Source organism: Hyaena hyaena, unplaced genomic scaffold (assembly GCF_003009895.1).
Source record: "Hyaena hyaena isolate Hyena2069 unplaced genomic scaffold, ASM300989v1 scaffold_26, whole genome shotgun sequence".
Lineage (NCBI taxonomy): Eukaryota > Metazoa > Chordata > Mammalia > Carnivora > Hyaenidae > Hyaena > Hyaena hyaena.
In genome coordinates this window covers 1,414,851-1,431,529 of record NW_024080658.1, presented here as the reverse complement: position 1 = coordinate 1,431,529, position 16,679 = coordinate 1,414,851, and the positions used below count along the sequence as shown (strand labels likewise).

The window sequence follows — 16,679 nt, the reverse complement described above, 5'->3', positions numbered from 1 at the left end:
CGTGTTGGGCTCTGTGCTGACAGCTCGGAGCCTGGAGCTGCTTTGTGGATTCTATATCTCCCTCTCTCTCCACCCCTTCCTACTCTTACTCTGTCTCTCTATGTCTCTCAAAAATAATAAGTTAAATAAATAAATAACACATTAAAATTTTTTGAAAAGAAGAAAGAAATTAACCAGGTACATGAGGATAGGAAAGCTGTTGCAAGCAGGGGACAGCATATACAAAGGGATGGATATGAAGAGAAGGTGGGGCATTTCCGATATCGCACAGAGTTTAATGTGGCTGGAGGGTAGAAGGCAGTGTATATATGTGTGTGTGCATATCATGTACGTACACAGATCTGGGAAGATTGTTGAGAAGTGAAGCTGGAGAAGTGAACACAAATTCAAGTAAATGTATTTTTTGTTAGGCTAAGGATTTTGCACTTTATCAGGAAGGCAGTAGGAAGTCATTAAATTTTCATCAGTTGCTAGTCTTTCTTAAACGGTCTCTGATTTAGGATGTGGGTAACTCTACACTTTCTGTCAAGACTGAATTATATGGAGTGGCAACTACTTAGATCCAATCCAATGAAGGACAGCGTATTTGGCATGCCCTGGTTATTTCTGGTACAGCTTACCCACTGGGTTAACAAATGATTGGCTGAAAGACTCACTTCTTTACTCAAACAAGATCTATCTTTAGCTTAAGGTAGCTATATGGCTCAAGAATAAGGAAATTGTTTTTTCTATAGACATGTAGGTGTGGGGCCTTAAATTCCTTCCATGTTCTTTTTTTTATTACATCAAACTTTCATTTGCTTAGAATCTGTTTAGTCTCTGCTCATTAAATGGAACTACTCAGTCTGTAAGCCATATCCAAGTAACAGTATCTAAAGGAGGCATTCTCTAAAAGTTAGATTTATGTCAGTTTCTTGTGCATGTACAGGGAGTGTCTAGAAGTATTTATATGTTTTGGCAAAGGGCTTAGGCTAAGATCCTGCTTGGTTGCACACCTAAGTTCTTTCTTGATTCTTGAAACTCTGAAAAAGGCGATTCTAAAGATTTGGTGCAGGCAATTGACTTGATTTATCTATGCATGGAGACGAGTCATGGCAAAGAACTCCCAAATCAAACATATTGGATTGGTGTTTCGATCATTTGGTTTGGGAATATTTTCTTTTAAAAATTCATTTTTTTTCTTTTAAAACCAGCATGCCAACACAGGCGTTTTATAAATATTTTGCTCTTCCTTCAAACATGTTTTCTTTTAGAGAATGAGTGACCTTAGAGCTGTAATAAAATGAAAAGATACCTGCATGTGGATTTTCTTGTCCTCCCTCCCTCAATATGGAGGCAAAACTTTCAGAATGTGCGCCATTCCTATTTTGAAAAATTCTTGGACAGAAATGGACTTACTTTCTAAAATGGGTTTTCAGGAGATACTCATTCTTTGTAGGGTCATGTTTTAAAAATATTATGCGAATTCTGTGACAGTTGTTTTAGAAAAGAACAATGCTATTTCAGTGTAGAATTTGATGGGGTGCTGTTCACACAGAATAAAATATAAGGGTGCCTCCTGGATTTGTGTAACATGGCTGCCTGGCCTGGTGGGTGGGGAGGTTGCATATATCTCATTTAATAAGGTGTTAATTGAGCACATATCTTAATTGAGCACATACTGTGTGTCTTGTGCTGTGCTCAGCCTAGAGAGGGCTGTCCATTACTGCGTCCAGAGGTGGGGGGTGGGGGTTGGGATCCAGAAGATGAGAGACTTCACAGCTAAAGGAGGCAATTCCTAGACCATGCATCCACCCGGAGGACAGGGAAGGGTGTAGTGGTGTGAGGAAAACAAATGGGTCTTCCTCAATGACAGTTGGAGAAGGAAGGACAAGTGGGTGAAAACAGTTACTTAGGTGACTCTGATCCGTTTAGTCAAATATCTGGGGACCTAAGGAGAGTGAAAGATCCAAAACGATGAGGTAGTTACTTAGCAGGACTGTAAAGGAAGAGGCCTGGAGCCAGTGTTCACAGCGGTTGTGGCAGATCCGGACACGGAGCCCCTTCACGAAGGGCCAGGTCTCTCTGGAGCAGCAGGAGCATCCAGGGCTCTAGGGCTCTGCAGTGGGAGGGGGTGTTGCTGAGAGTACGAGGCACTAACTGCGGGGTTATTCCCGCTCTGCTGTTGGCCATCTTCAAAGGCAAAGCTGCAATCGGAAAAAATAAAATAAATAACAGTAACAACCATGCTGTAGAACAGACCGCAGGCAAACGCTGGATGACGAGACTTCCCACCAAAGTGCCTGAAAAGCCACCTGCAGAAAACCACGCAGTTAGAACTCAGGGAGGCAGAGTTCTTTTCTTTTCTTCTCACCATCCCCTTAAATCACTTCCTATTACTGTACCTTCATTGCCCCTGATCCTGAGTGAGGAAAGCCCCCTCAAGACAGAGAACGAAGCAGCTGCAGTAAATCTGGGTGATGATGTCCAGTTTGTGCTTCTAGGTCCTTGGAGAACCTCGGCGGGAGGGGAGTGAGTGGGGTTTGCGGGAAGAGTGGTAGGCGACTCCTTACTGCCCATTCGTCATCCTTTTCCATCTTTGTCTTCTCTTATTGACAGATAAGGACTCACAGCCCAAAGCTAGTACCACCACCTCGACTGTCAGCTGACAGCAGTTAGGACCTTTCCCCTGGAGCCGGGTTGATGTTGGCCCTTAGCTTAGCTGGAAGGAGGGAAGCTGAGCAAAAATAAAAAGGAGAAGATGAAACATCTCCTCTTTAGGCAAGGAACATGTTTTCTAATGTTTCTAGCTTATTCTGGCTTTTTCCCGTGGGGAATCTTTGACTCTTTGAGGCAACTCATAGTCAACTCTGGGCCTGGGGCCATAAGCAAGTCCAGCAAAAGTTGGACTTCCTCATTGAACAAGTCTCAGCCTGCTGTTGGCAAGTGATGGAGCAGAGTGCAGGACCACATTTTAAAAGCCTGCTTTGGCTAAGGGAGTAGGTCTTCAGTGTTCATGCCATAAAAAAGAAGTGGACATTGAGTGATGGGTTGGAGGCAGCAGCTGAAGCTACGGAGGCAATCACTTGGCATTATATAAATGCATCAATGCAACGACAAATTGACACCTTAAACTTACACAGTGTTATATGTCAATTATATCTCAGAAAGGCTGAGAAAAAAATTGTATCTTCAAAAAATTAAAATTTAAGAAAGTAAAAATAAAGAGAAAGCAACAGTGCACGTCCAGAGTTGAATGCGTTCAGCTTCATTCTGAGCCACTCCCGCCATAGCATTCGGGTCTCATCTTCCTTTCTCACTGTATATCCTGCTACCTCCTTCTGGCTCCTTCCTCTTCTTGCCTTGGTGTCTGTGACCCCAGGGCCTTCCTATGATCTTTGAGCTCCTCTGATGTAAAGTGGGTCTCTCCATCCCCACTCTGGACAGCAGGTGGTCCTTAGCGAAACTAGAAAGAACAGGCAAGACATGGCTGATAAATATAAAATGTGAGAGAAAGAATTTGAAAAGGGAAGAAAGAAAAGAAAATACAACCTCTTTTCCAGTTCAGGGGCTCACTTACTTCTAAGACCATAATCTTTCTGTCAAACATTCCAAATAGAAACTGTAAAAATTCTTTTTATTTTCCAATTCTTAATATGGTTATATAAAAAGTCAGAGAGACAGGAAATAAAAATGACAAGGAGGTATATATTTTAAGGCACCTAGCAGATCGTAATTCCTCCATGGTATAGAGGGTATTCATCTTTAAATTCTAAGTGAACTTAGTTTGGAATGCATCCTTTGCCTGGGGTTGCTGCTCTTTACATCTCAATGCCATAACCACAGCCTCCCTTTCTCAGCTGGAAAAGATGAAATAGTAGTAAAAAAAAAAAAATCTTCTGCACGTGAATTCTGCTGAACTTGCAAAGTTATGAGATGCAGGAAGGGCCAGTGGTAAATATCGTAGTTTTGGCCGACCTGTTTGCCCGACCTGAGCTTGAACCCTCACTGTAATGGCACTAGGCCAGTTACATACTATCTCCAAGCCTCACTTTACTCATCTGTGAAGTGGAAAAATATTTGACTCCATATAGTTGCCATGGGAATTGATTCATATGAAGAATTTCTGTATAAAGTATTAATTTTTGCTAATATTAGTATTAACTATTTTCAGTGTAAACCTAGTAAGTCAGGACCGTATATTTTATAATGCCTGTGCTTGACGTATTAAGATGCCTTGGGAGATTTTAAAGAACTCTACAAAAGAGTCAAAAGAAAAAGCAAGTGGTTTGTTGCTATTGTTTAACTTTCTTGGGTTCCATGTTGAAAGTACACTGGGACTGTGGCTTTGATGTATACGAAGGCCCTTTTTGTGATGAATGTTCCATTTCATCAAAGTGAATTGGACTGAAAATATTATTGAGAAATGGAGCTTGAGTTAACTCTCTGGATTTAATTCCTGTCATAAACGTTAAGCAGTGATAAGAGATTCATCCAAGGAACATTTTGTTAAATACTAAGATTCATGATACTATCCCCTTGAGTATCTTCCTCCTTCAGAAGAGAAAATGTAAAAAATTATCACAAAGTCAGTGGAGAGGATGCTTTGATTTTCTTTTTTGCGGGTCTAGATGGGTTTTTATAAAACCCAGGGAAACATTCTCAAAGTCAGCCGCTGTGATGATAGTATTTGCAATTAGGACTTGGCAGCTTATTCAAATAAAAATAGCAGGAATCACTATTACTAATTATTGACTAAGTGCAGGTGCTGTATGAAGTTATGTTCTATAACCCTCAGAATAACCACAAATGCTAAGCACTTTTACCCCATTTTACAGATGAAGACTCTGGAGCTTAGAAAATAGAAGTATTTGAACAATGCCATATGGCTAGAATCCTTCTCTCTGGCTCCAACACTGAGCTCTTCCTTTCCACAAAATTATGTTTAATAAAGGTCACTATGGGATTGTGTTCATGTAGGAAGGTCTTCCATTAAGAATATTTAATAAACAGGACTGAAGATACCTTGCCTAGAATTTTTGGGCTGTAAGAACTCAGTTTGGGTTACTTGGTGGAGTAGACGTTGATAGTTCACACATAGGAGTATGTTTCAATTACTTTTCACCTTTATTTGGATGGTGGTGCATCTGGGGCACATTTGAGAGCAGTTAGGGGATCTGCTGTATGTTATTACTGGCTTTGCAGATATTTCTGTCGGAGCACAGGGTGCAGAGCGTATCTGCCTCGCACTCCGGTTCTGATGCCATCCTTCAGGCTGGGACAGACATTTTATATTTGTAAACCAGCAGTTCTACAACCTAACGGATCAGGTTGTTGTTTCAAGTTTTGCTTTGTTTTTAAATACACCGACTCCTGGGCTTCCGTCTCAGAGATTCTGATACACAAGGTCTTGAGTGTGACTTTGGAATTTATAGTTTTAAAAAGCTTAATGATTCTGATAATCAGCTAGGTTTTTAGAATCACTGGATAGTATAGTGGGTTATGCCGATTGCATCTCTAGGTAATTTCTTGCATAGACTATTACTGCTATTTCAATCACTGAATTTTTAGGTTACTAAAAATATGTTTATATATGTATACATACATATTCACATACATATATACACACATACGTACACACACATATACGTACATACATTTAAATTATGTATGTAGGGGCACCTGGTTGGCTCAGTTAGTTAAGTGTCTAATTCTTGACTTTGGCTCAGGTCATGATCTCACTATTCATGGGATCGAGCCCTGCATTGGGCTCTGCACTGACAGTGTGGAGCCTGCTTGGGATACTGTCATCCCCTCTCTCTCTACCCCTCTGCCCTGCTCACTTACTCACTTGCTCCTTCTCTCTTTCAAAATAAATAAACATTAAAAAATTCTTTAAACTATATATGTAATATATATATACACATATGACTATATTAAAAGGTGTATTATGCATATATATGTGTAAATATATGCACATGTTTATATATACTTTTATACACACATAGAAACTGTGTGTGTGTTTGTGTGTGTGTGTGTGTGTGTGTGTATGTGAGTCTGAAAATTTCTCAGTGTGACTCAACGTGGTACCAACACTTAAGGACTGAGCTAGCCTGGGCCAGTATTTATAGAGCCTGTGGCTTTTTGGTGCTTGGGCTCTTAATCTGGTGGTTGGTCTTAATCCTTTGCTGCAAGTAGCAACCTTATTTCCCATGGCTGACTGCCACACTGGTACGTTGGCCGGTGCTCACAGCAGTCCAGAGCCATGCCACAGGGTTGAGATTGTGCAGCAGGAGTGTCTTCAAGTTTTTCTCTCGGCCTCACTAGAGAGGTTTGGTTCCTCTAAACAAACTCATTGGATGCCAGGTGCTTGAAAATTCCACTGTACCTGAGAGTGTAGTGTAAGAGGACCTTAACAATTGGCATATTCCAGAATCTTAAGGTTAGTATCTGTGACTCACCATTCAGGCTCCAAAAACGGCATGGGTGCTGTGTATCAGGATTGAGTCACTAGTTCTGAGCACTGATAGCTACATAAACATAAATATTCTTGCTTCTGACATTAATTTTAGTTACAACACTTTTGTAGGCACATTGGTTTCATCCTTTAAATGCCATAGACACAGAACTTAGAAGCTACAAACTTTTCAGGCTGTAGGAGATCCTTGCCACCTCAATATATCCATATATATATATGTTCCAGAGCATGGAAAAGAAAACTGCAAAATGGAAATGAATGAATTGTCAGGTCAATTAAATGTCTAAATGTCTATAAAACAGTACACTTTGCCAATTTCAGCCATAGGTAAATTTAGTATTCATTCAAATATCAGTGATTTTGAAAGCAAATGTTGGGGGAGATTTCCTTTTGCTGACAAATCTTAGCCAACCATAACTTAATAACTTGCTCTAGCCAACTGTTTTCAAAACCAAATTATAAAAATCCTTTCAAGCTTTTATAGCAAAACCTATTTTAATGTGGGTTGTGGTTACATATTAATATTTTGAGGTGGGAATCTCAGGAAAAGAAAAATGCCTGGAGCTATTCATGTCATAAACCATCCTTGTTTGTGGGTGGCTGATTTCATGCACTTGAAAAAATATTTGTGTCAGCTTAAGTGAATGTCTACATTATGCTTATTACCTAATCTTCTATTCCCTACTCTTCATTCTTCATTGCTTAATTAGGGGCCTCTGCTTTTTATGGGGGTACTTAATTCACAAACCTACGTCTTCTCATTGGCCACCTAACATGAAATGGAAAATGTATAGATATAGAAATGTTCTGGGAAATGCAAACACAGTTTTAGTTGATAAGAGTTGATGACCATTCATTCAATGAGCTTTGATTTAAATTAAGCTGAACCCCAAGGCTAGGATTTGCCAATTATTTTTCCTTGTAACATGCAGCTATTTTACAGAGTTTTTCTCTTTACCAACTTTGTTGCTTTTATATAGAAAGCTCCAGTCCTTGCTCTTTACCCTGAGATGAAGGGATGAGAGGCAGGACTTGAGCCCTGGCTTAATGTTGCCTGGTTTGCAAGGATGAGCCACAATGTTGTGTCATGGGGATGGTGGCCCACGAGCAGGGAGACTAATGCAGTGACCCAATCACCCTGGGACCCTTGATTTAAACATCTTTCTAGTCAAGCCCTCTCTTCATCCCTCACCAGGATGAGGTGTTCTTCCTTCATGTTCCCATGGAACTCTCTCATCCATCATCATAGCACATTGTCACTTTCTTTCAATTGTTGACTCTACTCAAAACTGTAAACTCCTCGGAAGGACTGTGCTGTTCATTACCTATCCACATCCTACCAGAAGGCACAGCACAGAGTAGCTCTGCAAATATTTTTCTAATGTGAACAAATGAGGCTTACGAGTAAAAAAAAATATTTACTTGTGATGAAAAAATTGAGATTTAAATCATATTGACATGATGAAAAATGTGAACATTCTATTTCCTAGGGTTAGAAAGAAATTTTGGAAAAAAATGGGTTTGATAATGATTCTAAAATGGTATTCATTGTAATACCATTTCAGTTATAACAATGTGGAGCGAGCGCATTTGAATTTGGAATCAGGGAAGCAGGTAGCCCACGGTAACCTTCGAGTGCTTTTATTCTTGAACTGTCGTATCTAAACCTGCTTGGTTGTTCATGACAGTCCTTGAGAGAAGGTGCTAGCCTAAAATGCACTGGAGTGGGCACTGTAGGTGTCCTGACGGCATGCGCCTTTCCCGGCAGGTGTCCCGCATCCTGCAGCTGCTGTGGATGCTGACTGCTAATGGTTCAGAATTGGCCCTTCCACAGAGAATGGCCCTTGGAAATGCCACATTGGCCCCGGCCAGTGACTAACTGATAGGGGTGAATAAAACCTTACCATGGGTTAACTCCCACTCCAGCTCTCCCCAGGGGATAAACTGAGGTCAGACTTCAGGGAAAACCAATTCTCATGCCTCTTCCCCTGACTTCTCCTGCCTCCTTTATACTCCCTGACAGTTTCCTCCCAAGTACAGTCCCTCTAGAAATCAAAGGCATAACATCCAGATCTGCCTCTAGAAATTACCCCTAAGATATTCACTGAAATGAAATTTTAGCTTCTGAAGGTCCATGACTCCTGCTGCCTTTCCTCTGTGCTTGGGGACAGCTCAGGAGCCAGGGCGATGGCACCGGCATTTCCCCCCAGCCCTGCACACATTTCCAGACTAATTATGCTTGAGATTAATACTTAGTCAACATGATAATCAGAATACTTCTTCCAGAAGCCTCAATGGTATTCAAATTAAACATTCTGTTAGTGCCTAGTTTTTTGCCACAACGTGCTAGGAAAGTATTAGGAATGGAACAATGAGTAAAACATAATGTTTGCCCTCTCTGCTTCTGGTAGGTAGAAGAACATAGAGTAAGCAAACATCTTGTCTAGCATCCTCTTGATCACACTAACCCATTAGCCCCTCCACCAAATTTAGCTCCTGTGATGTAGGAACGTTTCTCTGTCTTCCCTTCTGGATGGGAAGGGGTCTAGAAATCAGGTGAATTCAGAACTGTTCACAAGAACAGCCTTCAGTGCCGCTGTGGAGGAGAGCACTGACACATCTCTTTATTAGCTTCTTCCTCCTGATTGGGAGTGGGGCATAAATGTGTTATTTCCTGCAGATCTTCCTTGGAGTAATTCAGTTTTCTTATTATTAAAATATTTATTTATTTTTGAGAGAAAGACAGAGTGTGAGCAGGGGAGGGGTATGGAGAGAGGGAGACACAGAATCTGAAGCAGGCTCCAGGCCCTGAGCCATCAGCACAGAGCCCGATGTGGGGTTTGAACTCACAAACTGAGAGATGATGACTTGAGCCAAAGTCAGACGCTTAACCGACCGAGCTACCCAGGAGCCCTTGATGCACTTTTCTTTTAAGAAAATATTCCATGGCTTGCCTCCCTCTGTAAATAAAGTTGCCCCTGCTTGTTTTGGGGAAGGCCTCCTGCCACAACACTATGGTGTTGATTGCTGGGTGCAGTGTTGCCGTGTGTCATCTGCGGGTTACTCATGCGTGCGTGTTTGCTTCCCAACCACTGCTGGGAGAGTTTTAAGGCAGGAAGCAAAGAATGTCCTTTTAAAATGTCTTCTTAAATTACTGAATATGTGCCCAGAGTCCTTTTTTTTTTCTTATGCAAACTTCATTGAGAAAATAATACATTTTTAAAAATTCCTTTTTATTTTTAATTGTAAGGTCTGTAACTTCTCTCGGTCCCAAGTTTTCTCACTTATACCATGAGATTGAACTGAAGGAGTTCTAAGGTCCTGTTCATCTCTCACCTATTCTCATCTTTTATTCCCTCGTCTATGACATGCTGTATTTAAACAACATGCAAAATAATTTCTTTCAGACTATGTCAGCATTAATTGTTGCTATTTAGTTAAAAAATCCAAAAAAAGATGTGTGTGTGTGTGTGTGTGTGTGTGTGTGTGTGTGTGTTTGCATGTAACTGAATCTGTATCAGGGTCTATTTCTGCAGCTTTTTGACTTAATTTTTTTTTTTAAGTAAGCTCTAAGCCCAACATGGGTTTGAACTCATGACCCTGAGATCAAGAGTTTCATGCTCTAGTGATTGAGCCATCCAGATGCCCCCTGACTTAATATTTTTAATCGAATATCCTAAATGAAAAAACAGAAATAGTAGTAAAAAGAAAAACCCACAACCAGGTTGCATAATAGTGTAGGAACACTGCTATCACAAACAACCCTAAAATCTCCGTGGTTTAATGCAGTGAAATAAAATAACGTAAAGTCTATGTTGCCTCACAAGCCAATGCCATCAACAGGATAGAAACAGGAGTGGGGCGGTCTAGTGTCTGCTTCATATGGTCACTTAGGAACTCGGGGACTTTCTGTCCTGGGACGTTTAATCTTTAACACGCGGGCCCTTAAAGTTGCTACAAAAGGGGAAAAGAAAGCAGAGGATTACCCACAGGAAATTTTCATAAGCCAGAACTGGAACTGGCCCCTTTCCATTGGCCAGAATTCAGCCCCGTGGCTCCAACATGATTCCTGGAACCGGAGCCTGGGAATTTAGCCTCACAATGTGCCTGGGCAGCAAAGGGAAATCACGGATATCGGTGAGCTCTAGAACTGTCAGCCTTACCTAGTTTTCAGGCTTGCCAGTATTTGAGCTTGAGAGCATGAGAGGGCCTTGCTGTGTTCCTACACACTTATCCCACCCCCTCGCCATGCCCCCTTTGGTTCCTTTCTCCCCATTCGCACCCCGTATCTTTTTGTCCAGTCTCATCTTTACTTTTATTTGATACCTTGAGGTAGGGAGAGAGAATGGGAATGTGGACGGGAACCCCTAAGGAGATGATTTTCATGGACAAGACAAGTGGGAAAAAATAGCTCACTGGAACATGACATGGGTTTCAGAAAGGGAATTGGGAGAGGCAGCCAGTGAGCCAAGAGAGGTTGGTTTGACTTGGTTTGAGTTGGTTTGATATGGAAATGGATTTTATTCCAAAAGGAGACAAATCTCAAGACAAAAAGTTCACTTCTCCATGTAGTAGAAGATGATGTTTTGATCAATATTTTATTAACCTATTATAAAATTTAGATTAAAGATCCTCTTTCCTGTCTTTAACTGCATTGGAAAGACTGGCATCCACAGTTAAGAATCATAACCATTGAAGAGTAACTCATTCCAGTTGTTATATTTTTCACATAAAATCAACACACACATACATTCAATCATTTAGGAAGATATTTTCAGAAAGAACATCATTCGTTTTCTGTCTTAAACCCTTCCAACATGGAATGGGAAACCAACATGTACTCATTTGTAAGCTTGTGAAGACAACATTGAACAAGCTTGCCCAGCAGTTGAAACCATATCACTGCAGCAGGAAATCTACCCCGCTATTCTCCAGGCTGCTCCCAAAGAGTTGCAATTTCAGATATTGTAGTAATTTTGTAATGTAGATTTCTTTGATAGGGAGTCCTTGCCCCAAACACTCTCTGACTTCAGATCATGAAAGATACTGAGTCATCTTTTTGTCTGATTGATTACCAAAACTTCATCTTCCTTTCCATTTGTTATGCTTGGTTTAATAAAAACACTTTCTGGAAACAAGTTCCTGTTTAAGTTTGTAAGTGGCATGTCTTACTTAGACCTAAAATTCTTGTGCTAGACAATTTCACAGAGCCAACAGACACAAAAGTCTGGCCAAGAAAGATTCCCATGAAGGGCTTAAAAGCGGTAAATCCTTAGAAGTTCAGAGCAAGCAACAGGACTTGCTCCTCCCTCCCCCCAAATATTAAATGGGATTAGATACATCTATTCTCAAAACCATATAAAACAATTGCATAGTTAACACGTTGTTTCTTTTCTTTAGGGCTTTCCTGGAAAAGATGGGTCCTCTGGCCCTCCAGGACCACCTGGGCCAATTGTAAGTATTTCCAGAAACTACTGGGATTCCAGAAACTACTCTGCTTTAAAATATTTCATTTCTTTTGAGAAATTTCCTTTTACTCAACCTTCTTCACCCTGGCAGCCATCTTTGCTATAGGTTAACAACTCATTCCTTGATACAGAGCTCCACCTAATATATCTATGTTGCTTGATAATTCTATCAGAGTCACTTTGCCTCTCAATCGCCTGCATTGATTTAGTTTACCTTAAACATAGCTAAGGCTTGAATTTGAAAGTACTACACCTGACTAATAGTGTGGCTTCTAAAAAATATCTCCCTTACTTTTATGATAGTTGGGAACAGGAATGAACAACAGATCCTGAAGTCTTAGTGTTAAGGGAGAAGGAAGCTATCACTGTGTGTGTTTGTTACTCCTTGAGAGCTGGCTGTCTTCGTGGAGAACGTATGAGTGCTCACCTTTGCCCCATTTCCCTCTCTCTCTATTCAGGGCATTCCCGGAGCCCCCGGAGTCCCAGGGATCACAGGAAGCATGGGACCTCAAGGTGCCCTAGGGCCACCTGTGAGTATGCAGCAGTAGCCAGTTGCTCAGTCATCCCTTGGTTTATTTATGTGTTTAAATTTACTAGCATCTCTGTTAGTCAAAAATGTTTATTCAGTACTGGACTCTGTGGGAATGCATGAAGGAAACCAGAGAAGCTTCTGGGGGAAAGAGTAAGGTCAGACTGTGCATGTATTGTGGCTAGAGACAGATGGTCCCAATAGGGAAAAATCAGCTATGCTTCTGCTTATGTATATTTCCATTGTTTGCGATTCTGTCTTTGTCTAGGTGAATTCACTGCCATCCTCACAGGGATTGAGGGTCTAACAGCTATGTGCTAAATAGGCCTGTCTCCTGGGCAAAAAATACAAAGTTGAGAAATTCAAGCATTAGTAAGAATGGGAATAGATTTTTCTTTCAAAATCCAGCAAGAAAGACAGGATTTTCTCTAGAAACACACACTCACACATAAGCAAATAAATGTAAAATAGAAGCCAGAAGGTGGAACTAATAACCTCGTATTTTTGTGCTTCTGATTTCTTAGGATGTTTAAGTGTGATCAATGGGAGGGGTAGAGATAGGATGGGGCAGAAAGAAATGAGCACATCTGGGTTGGTTTCCTCATCTGTAAGCTGAGGTGGTTGCACTTAATAGTCTTCAAAGCCACATTTGGCATCTTCTGTGACTTTCAAGTTGTTCCTTCTAGGTGTAGGTATTAGTCAGCATTTTGACATTGTCTGTGACATACTAAATCTGTATCCATGAACTAAAGTAATTGGAGATGCGTAAATGTATGCAGTATTGCAAACAGGTGAAGAATTTGTGAAGAGTGAAATCTGAAGGGTGAGGGTGGAGATGTTATGAGTTAAAATTCTATGGCTGCCATAACAAATTACGGCAATCTTGGTGGCTTAAAACTACACATATTTATTAATTTATAGTTCTTTAGGTCAGAACTCTGGCATGGTCTCACTGGGTTAAAATCAAAGTGTTAGCATTTCCTTTCTGGAAATGCTAGGGGAGAATCTATTTCTTTGTCTTTTCTAGTGCCCAGTGACTCCATCCATTCTTGGCTCATGGCCCACTTCCATCTCCAAAGCCAGCAGTGGTTCATCTCTCTGGCCATCCTTCCCTAATCACATCTCCCTCTGAACACAGTCTTGAAAGGTTTTTTGCTTTAAGGACCTATATGATTATATCTGGGCCACTGGTTAATCCTAGAGAGTGTCCCTAGATAACCTCGAGATGCTTGAACAAATCACATTTGTAAAGTCTCTCTTGCCACATAAGGTAATATATTTACAGGTTCTGGGGATTAGGACAGGGACGCTCCTGGGGGGTGCTTTTTCTGCGTACCACAGTCAACCAAACATTACAGAAACATTGGTCTCATTTGGAAGGACACCCCTCTCCTTCTGGCTACCCAGACTGCCATAGAACTTTTTATTCTCAAAACTCACTTCATTAAAATTATGTCATCCTCAGAGTTCTTTCCCAAGCTAAGATTTACATGACACCTCTGCAGGTGCACACATACACATACATACACACGCACACATGCACACACACAAGATATAAATGTTAAGAAATGCCTCTAGATTTTAGCAAACACATCTTATTTGCTCTCATTATTTAAATGAATACTCTCCTCAGTAGTCGCTTTACAAAGGCTTATACTCATTCCAAATACAGCGTCATTGTTCAAACACTTTTATATCTCCTCTCTTCAAATCCAGCTGATACTGGGTCACAGAAGAAAATTTGATTGTTTTATCTTCACACATCTTTTTTTTAATCCAAAATAGTATTACTAATTACAGTCATGCATATGGAAGCATACTCTAACACTCACATGCGTGATCATACACAAGCACACATGCATGCACATGTGCATCACACACACACACACTCTCACACACACACACACACACACACACACACACACACACACTCCAGTCTCTGCCATCCTTTCACTGAAGACTTTTCCGTTCATTTGCTCCTAGGCTATTTCTCACCAGAAAAGAGGTTTGAAAACATCTCTGCTACCAGGCTTCAATCTGCTTCTCAAAATGCATTCCTGGGAACAACAGTTCTGGAATATGTCAGTGGGGCTCAGAGAGGAAGGGGAGCAGGTTAAAGCAGTGCCAGAGACTGTGCATCCTAAATCTGTTTCTCAGAAAGTTATGACATCAAAGGCTTTGAGGCATCCTGAACTAAAATGAGAAAAAACAACAGCTGGTTTAATTTGGTTAATAAACTCAAGTGTGCATGAGCTGATCTTTTTGCCCCTTGAACTTTTGCTGATACCTCCTAGAACTAGTTTCCCTTAACCTGAGCTGGGTTGATCTGATCCATGAGAGACGGAATAGGAGAGAAGAGCCAGCTCTGGGATACTATGGGGAAGAAAATGGGGGATCCGAGGGGTGGGGAATGAACGCATTAGGTAAGCAGAACCCCCTCTGCTCAGCCACCTGGCCTGTTGGAGCTCTGGAATATGGGCATACAGAAATGCCAAGAAACTGCTTCCCGGAAAGAAAACACTCCTTAATAATATTGCCTTCGATCGTTGTAAGTCAACAGAAAAGGGACCTTGGTGCTGGCATGAGGGGCCCTGTGGCACTGCTATTTTTATCCGGGACAGATAGCACTTAGTGTGTAGGCTCTGGGTGGGACCCCACAGTGGCGGGTCACGGGCATTCTCCCAAAACCCAGTTGTTCTCGGAACTGCGCAGCCCAGACTTCTCCTCGTGCTCCGGGCCGTGAGCAGCCAGGTGCCTGCTGGCTGCCAGGCTGGCGTGACTAGTAAAGCAGGCTTGGTGTCGTGGTGTTAACGCCTTGATTGATTTCCCATGGATGTCCGTCTAGGAAGGCGGGAGGGAAAGAGACCAAGAAAGACAGACCGCCCCGCTGAAAATAGCAAAGTGTTTCCTAGGCGGGTGCCAGGAACGTGCGCTTTCGCACGCTCCGCCTCCAGCCACCGACTGCCTGCCTCCGGGCGGAGCGTGCACTGCGGTGGCTGCGGCCTGATTCTTACCTGCAGTTGGAGACTCAGCTAAAATACAGTGCCTCTCCTGCAGGGGAGCACACAGAGATGAAGCTCATGGAAGAAGGTGCCCGGAGGTTAGCTTGAGATCAATATAGGAAGGTGGGCCCACTGCATCATTTAAAGAGCACTGCATTAGAAGTCAGGACTCCTTGGGGGCACCTGGGTGGCTCAGTTGGTTGAGCATCCAGCTTCAGCTTAGGTCATGGTCTCACAGTTTGTGGGTTCGAGCCCCATGTGGGGCTCTGTGCCAACAGCTTGGAGCCTGGAGCTTGCTTCAGATTCTGTGTCTCCCTCTTTCTCTGCCCCTCCCTTGCTCACACTCTGTCTCTCTAAAATAAATAAACATTAAAAAATTAAAAAAAAAAAAAGAAGTCAGGACTCCTGGGTACTAGATGTGGCCCCCACCTGACCTTAACTAGCTGTGCCAGCCACGTCACTGAAGCAATTTATCTAGACTCTCAGGACCTCAGTTTCCTAATTCATTCATTTAAAAATGTTTGCTGGGTAGCCACAAGATATACAAGAGACATGGGGAAGAGAGGTTCCGAGGAGTACAAAAGATGACCAAATATTTTTCCACATTCATGGATAACCTAGAGAGTGATTTGATTTTTAGATTTGTTTTTTAAGGGGCACCTGGGTGGTTCTGTCAGTTAAGTGTCTGACTTCCACTCAGGTTGTGATATTGCAGTCTGTGAGTTCAAGGCCTGTGTTGGGCCCTGTGCTGACAGCTCAGAGCTTGGAGAGCCTGCTTTGGATTCGGAGGAGCCTGCTTCGGATTCTGTGTCTCCCTCTCTCTCTCTGCCCCTCCCCTGCTTGTGCTCTGTCCCTCTGTCTCTCAAAAATAAGTAAACATTAAAATATATAAATAAAATATTTTAAAAAGTGTATTTATTTTGAGAGAGAGAGAAAAAGCACGAGTTGGGGGAGTGACAGAGAGAGAGAGGAGACAGAGGATCCCAAGCAGGCCCTACACTGTGAGCAGAGCCTAGCTCAAGGCTCAAACCCACTGAACTGTGTGATCATGACCTGAGCACCTAGACCAAGGGTGGGATGCTCAACGGACTGAGCCACTCGGCAACCTGAGAGTGATGTTTCTGATATAAGTAGGTATAATAAAAGGCAAAAAGCAAGAAATGCCTTAAGGAAAAGACAAAATTGCTATGAAAGTCCCATTGAGAGACAGAGAGCTACAGAAA

The 16,679-nt window shown here is 41.9% G+C and overlaps 1 protein-coding gene across 1 annotated transcript in view; it reads left to right on the top strand.

The window, feature by feature from the left end:
- COL14A1 (collagen type XIV alpha 1 chain) overlaps positions 1-16,679 on the top strand; it is a 203,988-nt gene that overhangs the window by 153,885 nt on the left and 33,424 nt on the right. Inside the window, exons 40-41 of the mRNA XM_039227241.1 lie at positions 11,858-11,911; positions 12,384-12,455. Of these exons, the coding sequence (XP_039083172.1) occupies positions 11,858-11,911; positions 12,384-12,455 (126 nt within the window). The remainder of the gene's footprint in view (positions 1-11,857; positions 11,912-12,383; positions 12,456-16,679) is intronic.